General features: G+C 36.6%; 3 protein-coding genes across 3 annotated transcripts in view; 1 reads left to right on the forward strand and 2 right to left on the reverse strand.

The window, feature by feature from the left end:
• The window catches only part of S1P (membrane-bound transcription factor site-1 protease), a 28,032-nt gene extending 17,663 nt beyond the window's left edge, over positions 1 to 10,369 (reverse strand). Inside the window, exons 1-5 of the mRNA XM_071597134.1 lie at positions 9,429 to 10,369; positions 8,899 to 9,049; positions 6,817 to 7,040; positions 3,768 to 3,952; positions 66 to 182 (exon numbers count right to left, since the gene is read on the reverse strand). Of these exons, the coding sequence (XP_071453235.1) occupies positions 66 to 182; positions 3,768 to 3,952; positions 6,817 to 7,040; positions 8,899 to 9,049; positions 9,429 to 10,016 (1,265 nt within the window). The 5' untranslated portion in view covers positions 10,017 to 10,369. The remainder of the gene's footprint in view (positions 1 to 65; positions 183 to 3,767; positions 3,953 to 6,816; positions 7,041 to 8,898; positions 9,050 to 9,428) is intronic.
• Positions 10,370 to 10,435: 66 nt separating this feature from the next.
• On the forward strand, positions 10,436 to 12,833 carry Cox17 (Cytochrome c oxidase copper chaperone COX17). The gene is made up of 2 exons (XM_071597133.1): positions 10,436 to 10,504; positions 12,383 to 12,833. Exon 2 carries the CDS (start codon positions 12,424 to 12,426, stop codon positions 12,604 to 12,606), a length of 183 nt encoding a protein of 60 aa, XP_071453234.1. The 5' UTR covers positions 10,436 to 10,504; positions 12,383 to 12,423; the 3' UTR covers positions 12,607 to 12,833.
• A 509-nt stretch (positions 12,834 to 13,342) lies between these two features.
• LOC139698273 (dolichyl-diphosphooligosaccharide--protein glycosyltransferase subunit 4) lies at positions 13,343 to 13,869 on the reverse strand. Its single transcript, XM_071597149.1, has 3 exons — positions 13,757 to 13,869; positions 13,561 to 13,679; positions 13,343 to 13,478 (listed from the first exon to the last, which is right to left on the reverse strand). The coding sequence occupies exon 2, from the start codon at positions 13,676 to 13,678 to the stop codon at positions 13,568 to 13,570; it is 111 nt and encodes a 36-aa protein (XP_071453250.1). The 5' UTR covers position 13,679; positions 13,757 to 13,869; the 3' UTR covers positions 13,343 to 13,478; positions 13,561 to 13,567.
• Positions 13,870 to 17,672: the final 3,803 nt, after the last annotated feature.

Below are 17,672 nucleotides of genomic sequence, written 5' to 3' on the forward strand. Positions count from 1 at the left end.
CTCAAACTCATACCTGGTTTGAAAAGATAAGTAACATTCCAAATCATAGAATGGTACACACATACCCTTGAGGGAGTTCCCAGGTAGTCATTCCACGAGAGGAGAACTTGGCAATTTGGTCCTCAAAATTGATCCCTCCAACTCCAATTACATCCATTTGATCGGCAGGATTATTGAGAGTACTATAATAAATTAATATGACAACTTAGTCTAAAAACATATACAAATAATTATCTCTCAAATTAATAACTTTCATGACTGTGAATACACTATATTCTGCATTAAGATGGAAATAGATATCCATATACATAATCAAGTTTTAAAGCATCCAGATAGCCAAGGAAAACCTAAATGGTCATTCCATATTAGAGTAAGGATAGACTCGACAAAATTTAACTTCCAACAAAATAATCTTTTTTCATTTAATACAGACCAAATGAGATTATATAGTAAAAATTCCGATTTTACAAGTTTACTTGTATGTTCCCTTTTTAGGCAAAGTACTTTTCTGCTAAACTATGATCCTTGGTAATGGCATGTATAGAGCAAAAGCCTTAGTTTTCTTTCTTGAACATTTGTTGGTCCTTTTTACAATTTGTAAAAAAGGTAAGTATAAATCAGTAGCATGGCCTCCTGCTAGGCATTACTTTTGAGTAAAACTGTCACCAAGGGCTTCTGTAATGAATATGCACTTGGGTTCTTTTAATTTCTGTTTGTACGCCTTTCTCATTATGGAAATGATTATTATAAAGCTCCAATTATACACAGAGAGACAACGGAGAGTTATCACTTACGATATTTGTGCACGCAGATGATGAGTATTATCCTGTAAACATTCACTGTTCCCATGTTCACGCATGGAACTTGACAGCATTACTTATACATTATCAACCAAAATGAATATAAAATAATGTGATTTTTAATCAGCACTATTTATGTGCTAAACACATCTATTAAGAAAAAGTAACAAATAACCAACATTACCAAAAGAAATTAGTTTGAAAAATAGAAGTGACATGAGAAAAATTTAAATTATGAGTAGCATCACTATTCCAAAATGTTTTGGTCAATAAACCATAATAGTCCCCCAGATGGTTAAATAAGCTTGAAATGAGCATATTCAGTAATCATAAACTTGACATTCCAAAACTAAATTACATTCATGTGTCTGCTTTATGATTTTTTGGACATCATGTAATTATTGACCAGGACCATACAGGACAATACTAATTATGCCATAGAAGCAATATGATGCCAAATGAAAACTGCATTGTTCCATGAACAATTCTTAATTGCCCTTAATGCCTCTACAGCTTATCTAAGTCAATATGAAGTATTATCAGCACTTCTATAAAAGCATAGGCATCAATTTCCAATTAATTAGTTTTTCTAGCTCTTTCCTTTATCAAACACCATGATTGCCGCTAGATTTTTGTTATCTAAGCACAGTTTTTATGTCGAGAGGATTTGCTAGAGAATGCCAATTAATTAATTACACTGCAAGTGCCTTAAATAGTCAAAATAAGAGTCACAGTTAATATTTAATAATTTATGGATTTGATGCTGCTTGGCTACATAAGAGAGGGAGAGTGGGGGAGGGAGAGATGAGGGGAGAAGGAGAAAGGGTGAGACCGAGAGAGAGTGAACGTGAAAGGGTGGACTCATGCGGAAGTAAGGTGAAGGAAGGTTGGAGGGTTACAATTATATGCTGAAAATAATGATATGCATTTTTGGATATCAAATCTCCAAAGCATTACTTTTAGTCCCTGGCCCTTATTAACACTCTCAACACATTTAGGTAGTGCTAATTATCTGCCCCTCCTCTTGTGCCTGCATTAAGCAACACATGCATTCCAATCCCATCACCAGCACACCAGAGGTAGAATGTGTTTTACACATGTTTGCACTTATTTCAGAAAATAATTCAAAAGTAAGTGATAAGTTATTACCTGTTAGTGTGAATAGAATCACAAGATTTATGAGTTCATATTTTTTATTACTGCTGCATAACAAAGTTGTCCAGAGCCACAGAGTAATCATCTCCACATAGCAAAATCACAGAAAATAAATGCTAATGGTAAACAAAAATTTTATGGAATCAATGTTTTGTATAATCATACATAATTTCTGGCTAGAATTCCATAGAAAATTAATCTAAAGTATGTAACTAAATATGTTATCCAATTTAATTGTTTTGGGACTGAGAACATAATACTTTTTACAGGCATACTTAGCAGAGCAATGTAGTCCCTACACATGACAAGCATAATCATGGTATGAAGCAAGGATACACAAAAATATGCTCATCAATGAAAGAGAAAAGCACTGCTTTTATATTAACAAATGCAAGATACACTTGTCCTTGAGGATAAAGCAAAATATTGAGCTTTACGATATATCATTGATAGCTTAATGGTCAGATGAAAAATATCACTATTTTTCCAATCACAATACTTTCAACTCACATTATTTCATTCATTAGACATTGAAGCTCTTCTTCATTGGTATTAATGTCTGCTTGTGCAAGGCAACAGTTTGAAACACTGAACCTAACATTATGTCATAATGCCAGAAGATAACGTTTAGCATTTAAGCAATAAATATTCATCTTATGGTTTCAGTAATGCACAACAATTAAGTTTGCATGAAAACTTGACAGTTCATCAGATATAAATGTAAGAATCTTGCAAGTTTTGCAAATATAATCTGGATAGTTGCCCAATTATTTTGACATTTAGAGTGCATTTAAATGCCCTTACATTTCATTTTTGAAATGTAAGGCCATTTTGGCTCCCCAACCATTTAATTATTTCAAGTATATAACAAGAGTAATGGTAAGATACAGTGCTATCATATAAAATAATAAATACAATTTAAATTAATGAATTCTTCTTTTAATGAAATTAATTTCGTAAGATGCCAGTTAGACTTTACACTTATACCACTGAAATTCTGAACTTAATAAAGTAGGACAATGACTCTGATGATGCATATGCTTGACAAGGAATATTCTAACACATTATGAAATAATCATGAACTTAAGTAATTTTCCAAACACTCTTCTAAAAGTTATCAAAGAGTTTTAATGGAAATGTTTATCATTTCATCAGAATATGCCCTTTTGGTTTCTAAGACAGCAATAAGTTTTAAAATAACACATACTGCCCAGAGGTTACTATTTTCACAGCAGTAACTCAGTGGTTCCAGAATTTAACCTCTTCCTTCATTAGTGATTACATATATGGATGGCATTGAATAAGCGGCTCACCTGATGATGATAATAAGCATTTACATCTGGCTCATGTTTAAGCTAGACAAAAGTTTACCAGTAATACAAATTTAAGTACCAAATGTGACTATCGACATGGGTATAGGTGACGAAAACTTATTCCCAGTTTAAATCAGAATGATTTCAACATTTACACTAATTGTTTTGGTTTTCTACAAACCATTTCAAAGTAATTTTTTGGCTTTTGATTGAGAATATTTGTGTGTTCCTTCTAGATCGATTTGATATAGAAGATATATGATACATTTAACTTTTACTATTCATGAGGATTACTAGTTCATAAAAGTGGATAAGAATATTATTACTCAATAGGATATTAGAATATTATAACAGCCAGACTTTAGTTTTTTCAAACTAAATTTCATCTTTGACATAAAGCCTTGTGATTATTTACCTATGATGAATTATAATTGCCAGAAATGCTACCAATTAGATATGTACCTTTCTGAAAATTCAAATATTTCATTGAGAAACTTACCCATAAAGTGGCCCATCATTCCCTATTGCTGAGACCATAATGACACGGTTAGCAGTCAATTCCCAAACTTTGTCAACAAATGGTCGATCCATAAAATCTGGGCCACCAATGCTCAAATTCAACACCCCAATACGTTTCAAGATGGCATAATTGAAAGCATCCAAAAACCATGAAGTGTATGAGACCTAAGGAATACAATATTTCAATTATAAGCAGAAGCAAAATTAAATCACAGCAACATGGAAGAAGGGAATTTATGTAACTTCTAGGACACAAATGACATACAACTTTTCAAAAACATGTTTTCATGGTTATAATCATATATTAATTATATAACAAAAACATATATTTAACATACAGCCAGTTTAAGCATATACTTAGATTCTATGGATAATATTTTTAGAAGAATGGTGGAAAATACAGTGCGAGGATATGGAAAGTTTGCAGAGAAAGGGTGAAATTGCTGCCCTACATATTGCAGGAAGAGGAGAGGCACATGTGATGCCATTGCAGTAATGAGGGCACTAATAGAGAGGAACATAGAATACAATCAGAATGTATATGTCTGTTCCACAGATTTCAAAAAAGCATTTGATCGAGTAAATTGGGTAGAATCAATGAATGTATTGCAGTAAATTGGAGTAGATTGGAGGGATAGAAGCCTTTCCTGCATTCTGTACATGTCTCAGTGTGCTCAGGAGCAAGTGGCAGATGTAGAGCCCAGATGGGCAGTGTTTGGAAGATTAAGACAGGGGTGCCCATTGTCACCTTTACTGTTCAACATATGTGAGGAAGAAATGATTAAAGAGGCATGGGAAGAACTGGCGATAGGAATGAAAGTTGGTGGACAATTCATAAAATCAGTAAGATTTGCAGATGACCATGCTTTAGTTTTCCATTCACCCAAGAGGTTTCAAGCTTTGCTGAGTGAATTAGAAATTCAGTGCGATAGTTATGGGATAAGAATAAATGTAAATAAAACAAAGGTTATGAGGTTTTCCAGAAATAGAGGGGGTAAGCTAAATGTTGAATTGATAACTGGGACGTTGAGTAAGGACATTATGAAAAGGCTCACAAAAATATGGGTATGTAACGTAGCTATGTGTGGCACAGAAGCATGGTTATTGAAGCAGGATGATAATCATAGATTGGAGCCTTTTGATATGTGGGTTTGGAGAAGGATGACAAAGGTAAAAGCAACAGAAAGGAAAACAAACAAAGGAGATTGAGAGATGCTGGGAGAGGGGATTGTAGGGAGAAATCAAAAAAAGGCATGAAAAATGGGTGTAGAGCATATTGATTGGTACTGGGACATTGAAGGCTGTGATAAAGGGGAGAAAACCTGGAAAGTGAGGAAGTACCAGGAATAAGACATAGATATTGGTGGTGGTGGTGGGTAACGTCCTCATCTGTCATTCCAAGGGTCGCGGGTTCAATTCCCACCCGGGTGGGTTTTCCTCCACCTAGGGCTTGGGTGTTTGTAAATGTGTCCATTATTAATAGTCTGATGTAAAGGCTAAAATGAGCAGTTTTCGGACTAATGCTAAATAAATAAATATTGGATGGGATTAAGGTAGGAAGGAAATGAAGATGAAGAGGGGCTTGTAGTGGGGTAAGATATTGGGTGGTGTTTTATTGGGGAAGACAATAGAATTATTTGGTAGTTTGTGTCCCGACAAACCTACCTTAACCCACAGATTTTTTTCATATACAATAGTAGTATAATCACCATCATATACCATATACAACAGAACATTTCAATACAAAATATATCTTCTTTATATAAAATATGATGAAAATTGTCTGTAAATGTGTTTTAAATTGTAGAATAATCTTCATTAAATACAGTAGTAGTATAAATTGAATATTATGAATGGAATACTCATTTTGGTCCTGCTAAGCCAGTCAGTTCTGGCTTGACACAGCAGGTGCCACATAAACAAAAAAAGAAGTAGCTATAAAATGTTGCAATTATAAACCCACATTCTGTGTCAAGTTAATCTATAATAATAAAATTTTCCCTGCCTACCTCTGAGTCTACTTATTGAGTATGCTTACTATTTGCAGAAGGAACACACACGCTAACTCATTTCTCTTTTAAAAGCAAAGTTCCCAATGTTCAAATTGGATTTCAGTTACAAATACTTCGTACTCTACAGCAGGGTGTCTACAAATTTCTATTTAGACTTTGTACGTTATAGAATATTAATTATTATTTTTCATACAATTTTTTAATTCTGACAATGACCAACAAATTTGTTGGGCACAATATCTTTCCCACTCTTATGAAAGCTAGACACCCTGATGAAACACCTTAAATGATTGTCCACCAATGAAACCCTAAAATATCAGGTTATTCTCAGTAGACATGGGTAATACGAATTTCTAAAAAAAGAAAAAGAATTGACCATGCTCCCTACCATGATTCTATAGTCCTGGGAACTAGGAATAAAAATTTTAGGATATAGCTTATGTATCAATGAACCTTCAAACTGGGGTAAATATTGAGAAAGTTTAAAATGTTAGCACTAATATGAAAATAAATTATTAAAACTTCTTACTTGTTTTAACAGTAAAAAAATTCAAGATTGTCACATTATACATAAGGGGATACTTGAGTGATAACTATCCTCAAACGAATAGAAACGCCAAAGAATGTCATTTTGATTAACACCATCACTATCCCAAAAATGAGCTGATATTTCTGCAACATCACCAAAGATAAAGCTATACCATTAATGTAGATACATACACTAGAAAAAAAAGTTTTTGCAGCACTGATTGTCATGAGAGTTGGTTTCCCTTAGCCCCCGCATCCTCTACATTGTTTTCGGTTGATTTGTCACAACCATTTTCAACCCGCATTGAAATGAACAATCATCATTACTGATTATGAGACTTAAAAACATATGTGAAACCTGAAATGCAGACAATGCTGAATATACAACCAAACCTCATAACCTGAATAACTATCAATTACACTGGGCATGATTCATTTACAAATATTATCACTTATCTACAAGTAAAATGACAATTTGGAAAGCCAAACCTGTGCATTAGTGAACACTCGATATACATGGAGTTCAGCATCTGGAGCCATTCCAAGACAATGGCCCTTTGCTGCTGCAACCAGACCAGCAACAAATGTTCCGTGCCCCAATCCATCTTCGAGGGTACGTTCATGAGTCCAATCTGTGCGCTCCTGCACCCGTCGGAAATGGGGATGCCCTTTTGGCAGCCCAGTGTCAAAAATTGCTACCCTAACTCCAGCACCTAAATTGAAAAGAAAATGTGGATTTCACGTTGGGTGAAAGAGTCATAGCAGAAGCCTAAATATAATGTGTGTCCCCTAAAGTACTAGAGAGATTGAGAAATGCCATTCAGATCTCACTCCTCAATGAAGGGAAATATCCAACCACACCTCCTTGTCGTGGAGGAAGGGCACCTAAGGATGGCTAACGTGGCTCTGGAGGCCGAATGAAGGTCGGTATAAACCTTCTCCTCCACCCTTCAATGGATATGGGGCACCCTCCTGTCCCAGGGACTAGAAATAGCCTCTAAAGGCGGAGGAGCAACAAAGATGGCCAACGGCAAACGATAGAGAAGGCAAGGAGAGACCACTCCATTGATATCTTGTGTTTATGCAGCCATGGACAATGTATTATGGATCATATACAAAGGAATATTACTGATTATGGGCTTCCGAACTCAAGATCTGGCAGGAGAAGGAACAAGTTTCTTGGGTAGTCATCAAGCAAAATCCCTCAAACAAATATAGTAAGGGATGTATGATTATAGGGTCCTGGAATGTGAGAACACAACTGAATTCAGGTAAATTAGAAGAAATAAAGTAATGCAAGACAATCGTATAGATACACTGGAGATATCTGAAACCAGGTGGATAGGAAATGGAGAATTCAAGAGTGATGCTTTCAAAGTAATAAATAGCGGAAGTGAGAAGAGGGGAAACAATGGGATAGCAGTAATTCTAAATTCCAAGTAGGAAATAAAATATCTAGCTCATATATGTTAAATGATAGACTAATGATGATTAACATTAAAAGCATACCTACTGACTTGGTGATTATATAAGCATACTTCCCAACATAAAGCTCAGAAGATGATGAGTATAATGTACGATGATATTGATGAGTTGATAAGGATGACAAAAGGCAAAGATAATATAATTATAATGGGAGATTTTAATGCTGTTATTGGGTCTCACATTGACATAAAAACAACAGGGAAATTCGGTCTAGGAAACATCAACAATAGAGGAGAATGGCTGCTTGAATACTGTGATCAACACAACATGGTCATTATAAATACATTGTTTGAAGTACCATTAAGAAGATGATACACTTTGGAAGCAACCAGGAAAAATTTAAAGGCATCACATTGATTACATCATAGTTAAACAACAGTTCAGGAATCAAATAAAATCCAGCCACGGTTACCCAGGTCCGGATGTTGACAGTGATCATAAATTAGTTTTCGCAAAGAGCAACCTAAAGCTACCACAGGATATAATCACAGGTGTTCTTGGAGGAACACACTTAATAGTGATGGAGGATTGGAATGAGACGATAAGAGAAGGAAGAGATGATAGTGAGTTGGGGACATTTAGGCACGATGAATGAATGTGGGGAGAAAGCAATTGAGTTCTGCAGTAGACAGGGGTTAGTCATAACCAAAACTTAAACGAGAAAGCACCACCTATGGAGAGGGAGGAGAGATAACTGTGGGGATAAATCCAAAAGAGGCAAGAAAGATGGATGCAGAGTGTTTTAATTGGCAATGGGATGTTGAAGGCAGTGATAGCAAAGCAAGGAAAGGTCAGGAGTAGGAAAGGGATGAACGGAATGCAGGGCGGGAGGAAATATGCAGAATTGAAGACAGACCTGTTGTAATGTAGGATGACGGGTTGTGCTTTGCTAAGAGAGACATGGAAATTGTCGCTGTACCATTTGGTAGCTTGTGTCCATCAAAGCGTACCTCCATCATTAGATTTCTAGTAGTGATAATATTCTTCCTAAGTTAATAATCATTTGATATTTATCAACTTATGAGCAACATGAATTCTCACTTAGTGGCTTACTACTAAGTACTAGTGAACTATTATTACACATACCTGTGATTCCCATAGACCAAAGAGCATCAGCCTGTAAAACACTAGTTATCTGCCTTGGAATGGCACGCAAGAGCCTGCGGCTTGAGAGACGTCCAGTGGAATGCCAAAATGCACTCCCCTCGACTGATGTTGCATCGCCGTTCTCAGTTTCCTATAAGCAAATAACACACAGTAACACACTTAAATCACAATGCAAACTACTGTATTGCTACAATTGTCAGACTTGGCCACAACAACAGCCTGGGATTGCTTAGATGTAATTTTTACACTGTGAAATGGTTTCATCTGAGCGAGATTACTTGCAATCAATTATTGTTTCATAAGAAAAGCACATAATTCTAAAGCCGACCGAAATGCGAAGCAGGTGGATTTGTTTGAAAACAGTAAAATGATATTCTCTGGTGTTAACAGAAATGCTGAAGGGCATGACACACAAGACAAAATGTTTTCCAATAAGTAGCCACTCACGAATGACACTCAAAAACAGAACAATATACTTTTTTTAAGTTATTTAACCTATAAATACTCACATATTGTCCGATAGAATTTCCTCTTAAAGAACGTGAGGACTGCCATCTTTCATATCCTTCCACTTTGTTTTCACTGAGCTGGTCATTTTCCATGTATTTTTCAACCACTTCTGATCCATTGTAAAACTTCAATGATCTCTTTACCAAGCGTTGTGGTGTAACCCTTTTCACACACGGGTGATCACCAAGGGCCTCAAGATCATCCCGTAGCTCCTTTTCCCAAGAGCTGCCATCACTTTCACATAAGCTATTGCGGTCTAAAGTAAGGACATCAAAATCGCTAGGATAATCACTCGCCGGATTTAAACGTGGTAGGACTTTCCATGCAGTAGAATACTTTTCACCCAAAGCTGCACGAACAAATTTTTCCCTAGCTTCCGCACGATAATAGCCACGGAAAGTCACGATGTACTCATCTCTTATTACTCTAGAAGAAAAACCAATTTTGACATGTTGAACAGAATCTAACGAACTGTTGCACGAGGTACCCGAGATACTGTCTTCTGTCCCTCCGAAATGGGTAAGAAGTAACAAGAGAGTAAGTATCGTTCTTGGGTGTCTCTGACGCAAGCGTACTTTTAGTTTCATTCTAAACCAGAAGTCTTCCAGGCCAAATATCTTCACATAATTTACCACAAATAATAGTATCTTATTAGATAAAATTGTAACATTATTAAGCACATTTATTCACTTCTCACGTAGAGACAACTTTGCTCAGGGGATAAAATTAACTGTTCACCTATTAACAACACTAGCCATCACCAAGGCTTCAGTCCTGCATTTTAAGTAGCGCTCAATATAAGCCATTTATAAGGTCCCCATTTGGCCACAAATATCACACAATATTTAAATCCTGCTCTAAATAACTGGCCGTGCCCACACGATTCATATTATTGTTAACTATACGTGCTACATGATAATTGATTATCTTACTGATCCACTCCAAGTTAGATACGCAACACTGTCTTCATTTGGAAAATTAAAAAATGAACAGCGTAAGAGGAATAATTTTGAAGTGGTTGAAAACCGAAATGCAAAAATACTAGTCTAAGCTGTGAACGGAAAAGGGGTGTCGGGTGAGTATTGTTTAATTTAATGCAACTCATGTAGTGTTTTTAAAAATTGATATGTGTAATTTTAATATCAATTCAGGAGAGTTCTTTAAGCTAGACAACTAATTTTTCATTCAATTTTGTTCGCGGATATGACATGTGTGGAGGCCCTCAAATGATAGGTTTAAGCACGAATATGAATGACTATTTGTGGGCTTGAGTAAAAATTTACGTGCCGCACGAAAAATGTTAAGTATTATCTAAGTAATGATAGGGTCTATCATGTATACTCTGGAGTACGACAAGGCTGGTTTGATATTGCGATCTAGCTCCACCATTGTATGAATGACAGTAAATAACTCTCCTTTAATCCAGGTAGATTGAAAAATCGTAAAAACTCGAGTGTTTCCTGCGACGGAATTCCACCTATAATTAATATAGCACGGGAGAAATTCGTTAGAGAAAACATCGGTTGCGCTCATTTCAGTTGCCTGTCGTGAATTGGTATTATTAATAGGTGAAACTGGCCTGTAGAATTAGGAAATCCACTTGAATTGAAAGTTTTCAATGAAGAATCCATCGGATTCATAGACATTCAGCCGCAATCAACCTGAAAGAACTTAAGGATATATTCTAAATTATAATTCTGGGAATTGAGCAATTGTCCGTGTATGGATTTCATGTGAAAATTGAACCAAAGCTGACCCATTTCTTAGCCTACCATTGTTTCCCCTTGATGTTGGATACTGAAATAATGTTAAGTACTCGGATATAGATTACATTTATGGTAACTTGAATTATTTCATCGCGTAGAAATAAAGCTGACAGTATTAGCCTCAGTTAAGATAGTTTTCTAAGGTTATGTGAATTCTATTAACCCATCTGGCTTTATATAACATTGACTAATAACTAGGTCAAACCTATTACCATTAAATATTTTAATTACAATGCAAAATTAATTTCGGTATGGTGAAAAGTTTTATTCCAGTAAAAATATTTACGTATGTATTTACAGCTTTCCCCAAGAAAAAGTTTGGGGCGAATTATAAACCAGTAACTGTAATTCTGATCACCCTACTTCAAACCAAACTTACCAGTTATTCTTCGATTAAAAACTTGTATCATATCATGGTGAGCCTCTGATGACATCTTTTCGAGCTGCAGTTGTGTACCTTGATTGAAATATATTTGCTTCTTTACTTTAGCTTAACCTCACTATTAATGCTCTCAAATGTCTATTTCTTTATACACATCTGGGCTGCAGACCATGAAAGTTTACAACAAAGTTATTTTTCATAATATTTAATATTGCAGTGCATGGGTGAGAAAATTTTTGCAGTTGACCAGAATAATGAAATGCAGGAAACCTGTGAAATTCGCTTTGTTAAAAGCTATGTTGTGGCTTAACATCAATGGCATTGTGAATTTGTTGGAATGTTCTGATGAATTCCTGAAGAATGGGACTATCTTAATATCTATGTTAAATGCAGTCAGGCCATTTTCTGCCCTGTTAATTAAAGTTGATGAGTAAGGTTGGATTTTTTATAACTAGAATCAAAGTGATACATAAGCCATTAAAACCAAGCAAAAGAAAAGATTCTTTCATTCCAGGGGAAACCTTTTGACGATTTTGTGCGTAGTTTCAGCCGTGCGTCACCAAAAAACGTAAACTAATCGTTTAAGTTGGAAAATTTAAGCACTTAAATATTCCACACTTGTTACAATACCTCCACTGGTGTCAATGGACACCCTCCTTTTATGGTGATTTCCTTTCAAATTTAAAGGGGCATTGCAACAAAAAGGTGGAATATTTATTTTCAAGCATTCTACTGTTCCGCAAAGTCAATTCGCCGAATATTACCTTGTTTTCATCAACTCACATCAAGCTTTATTTTATTTCAGGTATAGTATTTCAAATTGAAGGAACTTTCTCAGAGAGAAAAATGGGAGCCCAGAATAGTACACCTCAAGAAGCTCCTAAAGAAAAAAAGCTAAAACCTTGCTGTGCTTGTCCAGAAACAAAAAAATTACGTGATGCCTGCATTATAGAAAAAGGCGAAGAAAATTGTAAGGATCTTATTGAAGCACACAGGGAGTGTATGAGAAAACATGGATTTAAGGTGTAATATCATACGCTTTTTAGTGAATTTAGTGTTTAGAAAATGAGGTTCCAGCGCCTGACCAGGGAAGAATGTTTAGACGTTTCTAGGGTTGATTTATTTGTCTTGGAAAATCTGGAAAAAGGGAGTCCTTCCGGAATGAAATTGTTGCCATGTACAGTATATCTTGTTCATTTCACTTTGTAAGTTAAATTATCAAATAAAATGTAAATAACTGTGGATTTTTCATAAAACCTCGACTTATTTTGTTAACAATGTATACCCACTGGTAACTAGACATATTTTCTAACACCAGTAGTGAAGAATCAAACGGCAATGATAAAGTCAATTAAATGTTCATTTTATATAACCAAGTCATTTTTTTCATAATAGATTACGAAGTTCATTGCTAAGAAGCACACATTGATTAATTAAGGGTTGTTAAATACGAGTCGAGGTGATTTGGGCATTTCAATGCAGCGATCAGTATTCGCATTGTTAACCTCGTTTACGGTTCAATAATGCACAATTTTGCATACCGAATCCAAACCCGCAATCATGTCTGCTTCCATAACGAAGTCAAGTTTCTTACATTTGGCAGACCCATTTAATAAGGTACATATTTCTCATAACCGACTAATGATAATTTTTATCTTAAGTGCACTGGTATACCGACTATCTAGGAGCCAGACACTGGTCCCACGTCACATTTTTTGGAAAATGAATTATTCTCAGTGAAGTAAGCGTAAGTAATAATACTTGATTTAACGTTACATTTTATTTAAAAAATAAAAACCTTTACTTGTAGTTACATAGTACTTTCAGTTGTTTCATTGAAGACCTGATCATAATTTTACATCATTTACGCCGGAAATCGGTCACATAAAGGGAATACCGGCCTGAAAGCAAGTGGTTGCATATTAGAAACATTACCATTTATATTGATTGGGGACATTTGAAATGAGAAGCACTGTAACTTACCAATTAATTAACTGCTCTTAGAATAGTTTGCAGCGATATAATGATATAAAACAACCAATAGAAATAATGTAACGCCGAGGACGTTGGCAAAAACTGCTAGTTGAACGTCGGTGATCATTCTGTAAGAAAAACTTACCATTAGTAGGTCTCGAAACATAAATATTAGTTATGAAAAATAAATACGATAAATATTTACCTAGAGCGTTATTCAAGGATTGAAAAATCCTACAGTTAGGAGGAGTGAATTACGTGTCGTTTTATCAACGAAATATTTGAAGCGCAATCATTAGCGATGCTTCTTTGTTTCGGTTGATTTCCGGAAATTCCTGGTCAATATAGCCAACCGCATGAAAACCTAGTGTGGCCATCTTCCATTCTGTACTTCTTTTAAGAAAATTTGGTGACATAGATCTTTAATATTTAAAAAATAATTAGTGTAATGGACCATAGACATACGGTGTGTTATTGAAATGAATGCTAGTGTTTTTAAGCTAGTTGAACATTTTAATGAAAATATATTCCTGGGAGAGTGGAGGTAATTCTGGATTTTTAAACGACCTTACAGCCGTTGACTTAATCTAATAAACGTGTCAACACATGTTCTATCCACGCTTTCTACAGATTATGTACCATGCCTGTAACTGAGGCACCAAATTCATATTTTTAAACTTTAGTGAAAGTATCGTTCTGTAGCATATATAGAGAAATATAATGCTATGAAGGAGTCCTATAGTTAAAAAAAAATAGTGGATAACCCTGGAAAGAGAGGCGTTAGAAACGTGTTCCAATTAAGTAAATGTGTCCACAATAAGGCCAAAGCCTATGCGTAGTTTAAAGTTTAATGAACTTGGGTAACGCCCCCCTCACTAACGGAAGAGCCCTCCCTCACGGATAGAATGCCATGAATTCCGGATGAGATAATTAGAACTGTAGATGAGAGTGAAATGGAATAATGTAAATACAGAGGTAGGTAGAAGGAAGTATAAAGAGTTCGTAAATAAACTTAAAATAAGGCGAAAAACAGAGCGAAATAAGTGTGGTGGAAGACGCGGTGCGAAGGTACTGAGTGTTTATAGAAAGGACGGAATGGTGCTCTATACAGGAAGATGAAAGCACCCAGGAATTAAAAGGAGGAAATCGTAGCAAAAAATTAAAGATAAGTCAAAATAATTACTACGGGGGTTTGATATCAAATAAGGCCGTGGGAGTATCCCATACCCGTGGTACCACTTAAATATTTAGAACGTGGGAGGAAGAGTTTTTATGGTCTAATTCTTTACATTTAATAGAAAAAAATTGTCCGGATGATTTCGCCTGATCACTTAGTTCCTATCTCAAAAAAGGAAAGGTATGCCAGGCCTACAGAAGGATAAGTCACCTGTTAACAAGTTCATACCCAGTAAATTTATAATAGATAAGACAAAACCTTGACGGAACAACGCGGAAGTTATAAAATTGTAAAGACGTCAAACACTATGTCACTTGAAGATGAAAAATACAAGGAATAGTACCTCTAGCGATAAACGAAACGAGATCACTTATGATAGTAAGGCATCTAGGGTGACTACCCAGAGTGAATTTCCGAAAGCGCCAAGAGAACTCAAAGGTAAAAGATTACCTGAAAATTTAAACTTAAAAAATTTAAATTCCAGCGTGGGCGGTTACATGGTGCGGAGATGGGCGGAGAAGAAACGGGGGGGGGGGGGGTGCAGGTGGCCTTGAAGATTTGAAGACCTCGCGGAAGTTCTACGGGTGTTTAGATGAGACAATGTGGAAATAAAAGTTATTTGGAATGATTGTTTTGTGAAATTCGGGAGAGTTCTAGTGTTATATGTCTGGTTTTGTTGGCTCTTAGGTAGAAGGTGAAGGTTAGATTGTTTAGGGAAGGTAGAAGGTTAGGGCATTTAGGAATGTTTGTTTTGGGACGAGGAATGCATTGACAGAGAGTTTGAGGATTTTTTTGTTCAGTAGGCTTTGCAGGTATCCCCATTTTTTAAAGGATTTGTGTAGATGGTACATATGGTATTCGTGATTTGGTACATTTATCTGTTTTGCACTTGCATTTATTTTGTTGTTGTAGAGACGAAGTAGACGTCAGTACGTATACGTCAGTAAACGAGAGACAGTGTGCCATCTAGCGGCACATCTGACGACTAAAACGAGAGGTGTTGCGTTTGTTTACGTTGAGTCGTTACACAGCAGCAGCGGTACGTGTAACCTGTTCGTCGCCTCGTGCAACGGCAGCAATGAAGGAGCTGGAGGAACAGCGTGTATGCGTGAAATTTTGTTTCAAACTCGGCAAAAGTGCTAGACATTTGGATTGATTCAGCAAGCCTTTGTAAATGAAGCTATGAGTCGAAGCCAGTGTTTTGCGTGGTACTGTCGATTTAAATCGGGCAGAACCTCGACAGATGAAGATTCGCGAAGGGGTGGCCTTCCACTTCGACATACCCCAACCATGTCAAATTGATGAACGATTTGGTGCGGGCAAATTACCGTTTAACTGCGAGAGAAATAGCCGAGGAAGTGAACATTAGTTTTGGATTCTGTCAGACAATTTTGAGAGACATTTTGGGCATGACGCGCGTCGCATCAAAATTCGTCCCGCGGGTGCTGACTGATGAACAGAGACAAAACATGTGGACATTTGTCAAGAACTGCTGGATCGAGCCAATACCGACCCAGAGTTTCTTAAAACCATCGTAACCGGTGACGAAACCTTGGTTTACGGTTGTGATACCGAGACAAAGGCCCAGTTTTCTCATTCGAAAGGTCCTCATTCTCCGCGACCAAAGAAAGCTAGCATGTCCCGGTTCAATGAGAAGGTTATGCTGGTGTGTTTCTTCGATTGGCAAGGGCTGATTCATTACTAATATGTCCCTCAAGGTCAAACCGTCAACAAATATTTCTACTTGAAGGTAATGAAGAGGCTGAGGGTTGCAGTGAGCCGAAAGCGGCCGGTTATGTGGAGAAACAATGCCACCACGATAACGCGCCGGCTCACACGGCGCTGATCGTGACAGAGTTTTTCGCCAGAACCGTAACTTCCGTGATCCCGCAGCCACCCTACCCTCCAGACGTGGCTCCATCAGACTTTTTTTGTTTTCAAAGTTAAAATCAACCTTGAAAGGGCGCCGATTCGACTCTATTGCGGACATTACAACTAATTGTACGCTGGACCTAAAGAGGACCTAAGGCGGCTTACCAGGCAGGGTCCGAGAGCTGGAAGAAACGTTGGCAAAGGTGTGTCGTCAGCCAAGGCATGCACTTTGAGAGCGACAAGTTCGATCAAGCTGTATCCGTTGAAATAAACAAGTTATAGAATTAGGTCTGTTTTTTCATCACACATTGTATACCTACGCCCTTTCTTAACCAAGTATTGGTGATGATTAGCACGTGTCTCCTGCGGAAGTCAATTGCTTTCTCTCCGCGGTTTTTCCTCGTACCTAAACTGTAGTTCCCCACCTCATTACCATTTCTTCCTTCGCTTACCGTCAAATTCCAATCTCCCATCGCTATCAAATATTTCCCTGCCGGAACACACGCGATTGTGTCCTCGAACTGATCGTATCCTATCGACTTCTTCTTCCCTATGATTGCTTGGTGACAGATATATCTGAAAAATGACCAAGTTGGTTGGTTCTGCTTTTACTTCTACTAGTAATATTCTATCCGTTGCTTGCTCTATTTTAAGTACGCTTCTTCTTACCTTTTTATTCAATACTATTACAACCCCTCGCTGGCTCTCGTCCAATCCGTTGTATATTACTCTATTATTATCACCTTAAACATACGTTTGTAAAATTAAACTCATTTTTCCTTACAAGAAAGTTTCAATGATAACTTGAATACTTCTTTAAGGTGCTATCTCCCCCTTCCGGTTCCTTTTCCCTTGAATATAGCTTGTCAGAACACATTCAGCGTATTCTTGTGTCGAAATCACCCAATTTACCATGTTCATGCTTTCGAAGCATTCTATTACCATTGTATAAAAATACGTCGAACCTACCTTCATTCCCTATGCAAATATCTTTATTAAGCTATATTCTCATTTACTTGGTCAAATTCACTTGGAAAATCGTCGGAAAATGTACACACATTTTTCATTGACC

Source organism: Hetaerina americana, unplaced genomic scaffold, assembly GCF_022747635.1.
Source record: "Hetaerina americana unplaced genomic scaffold, ioHetAmer1.1.p SCAF_80, whole genome shotgun sequence".
NCBI lineage: Eukaryota > Metazoa > Arthropoda > Insecta > Odonata > Calopterygidae > Hetaerina > Hetaerina americana.

Excerpts from the sequence above, each read along its gene's own strand:
- Cox17 (XM_071597133.1), top strand. The coding sequence starts at position 12,424 with ATGGGAGCCCAGAATAGTACACCTCAAGAAGCTCCTAAAGAAAAAAAG.
- LOC139698273 (XM_071597149.1), bottom strand. The coding sequence starts at position 13,678 with ATGATCACCGACGTTCAACTAGCAGTTTTTGCCAACGTCCTCGGCGTT.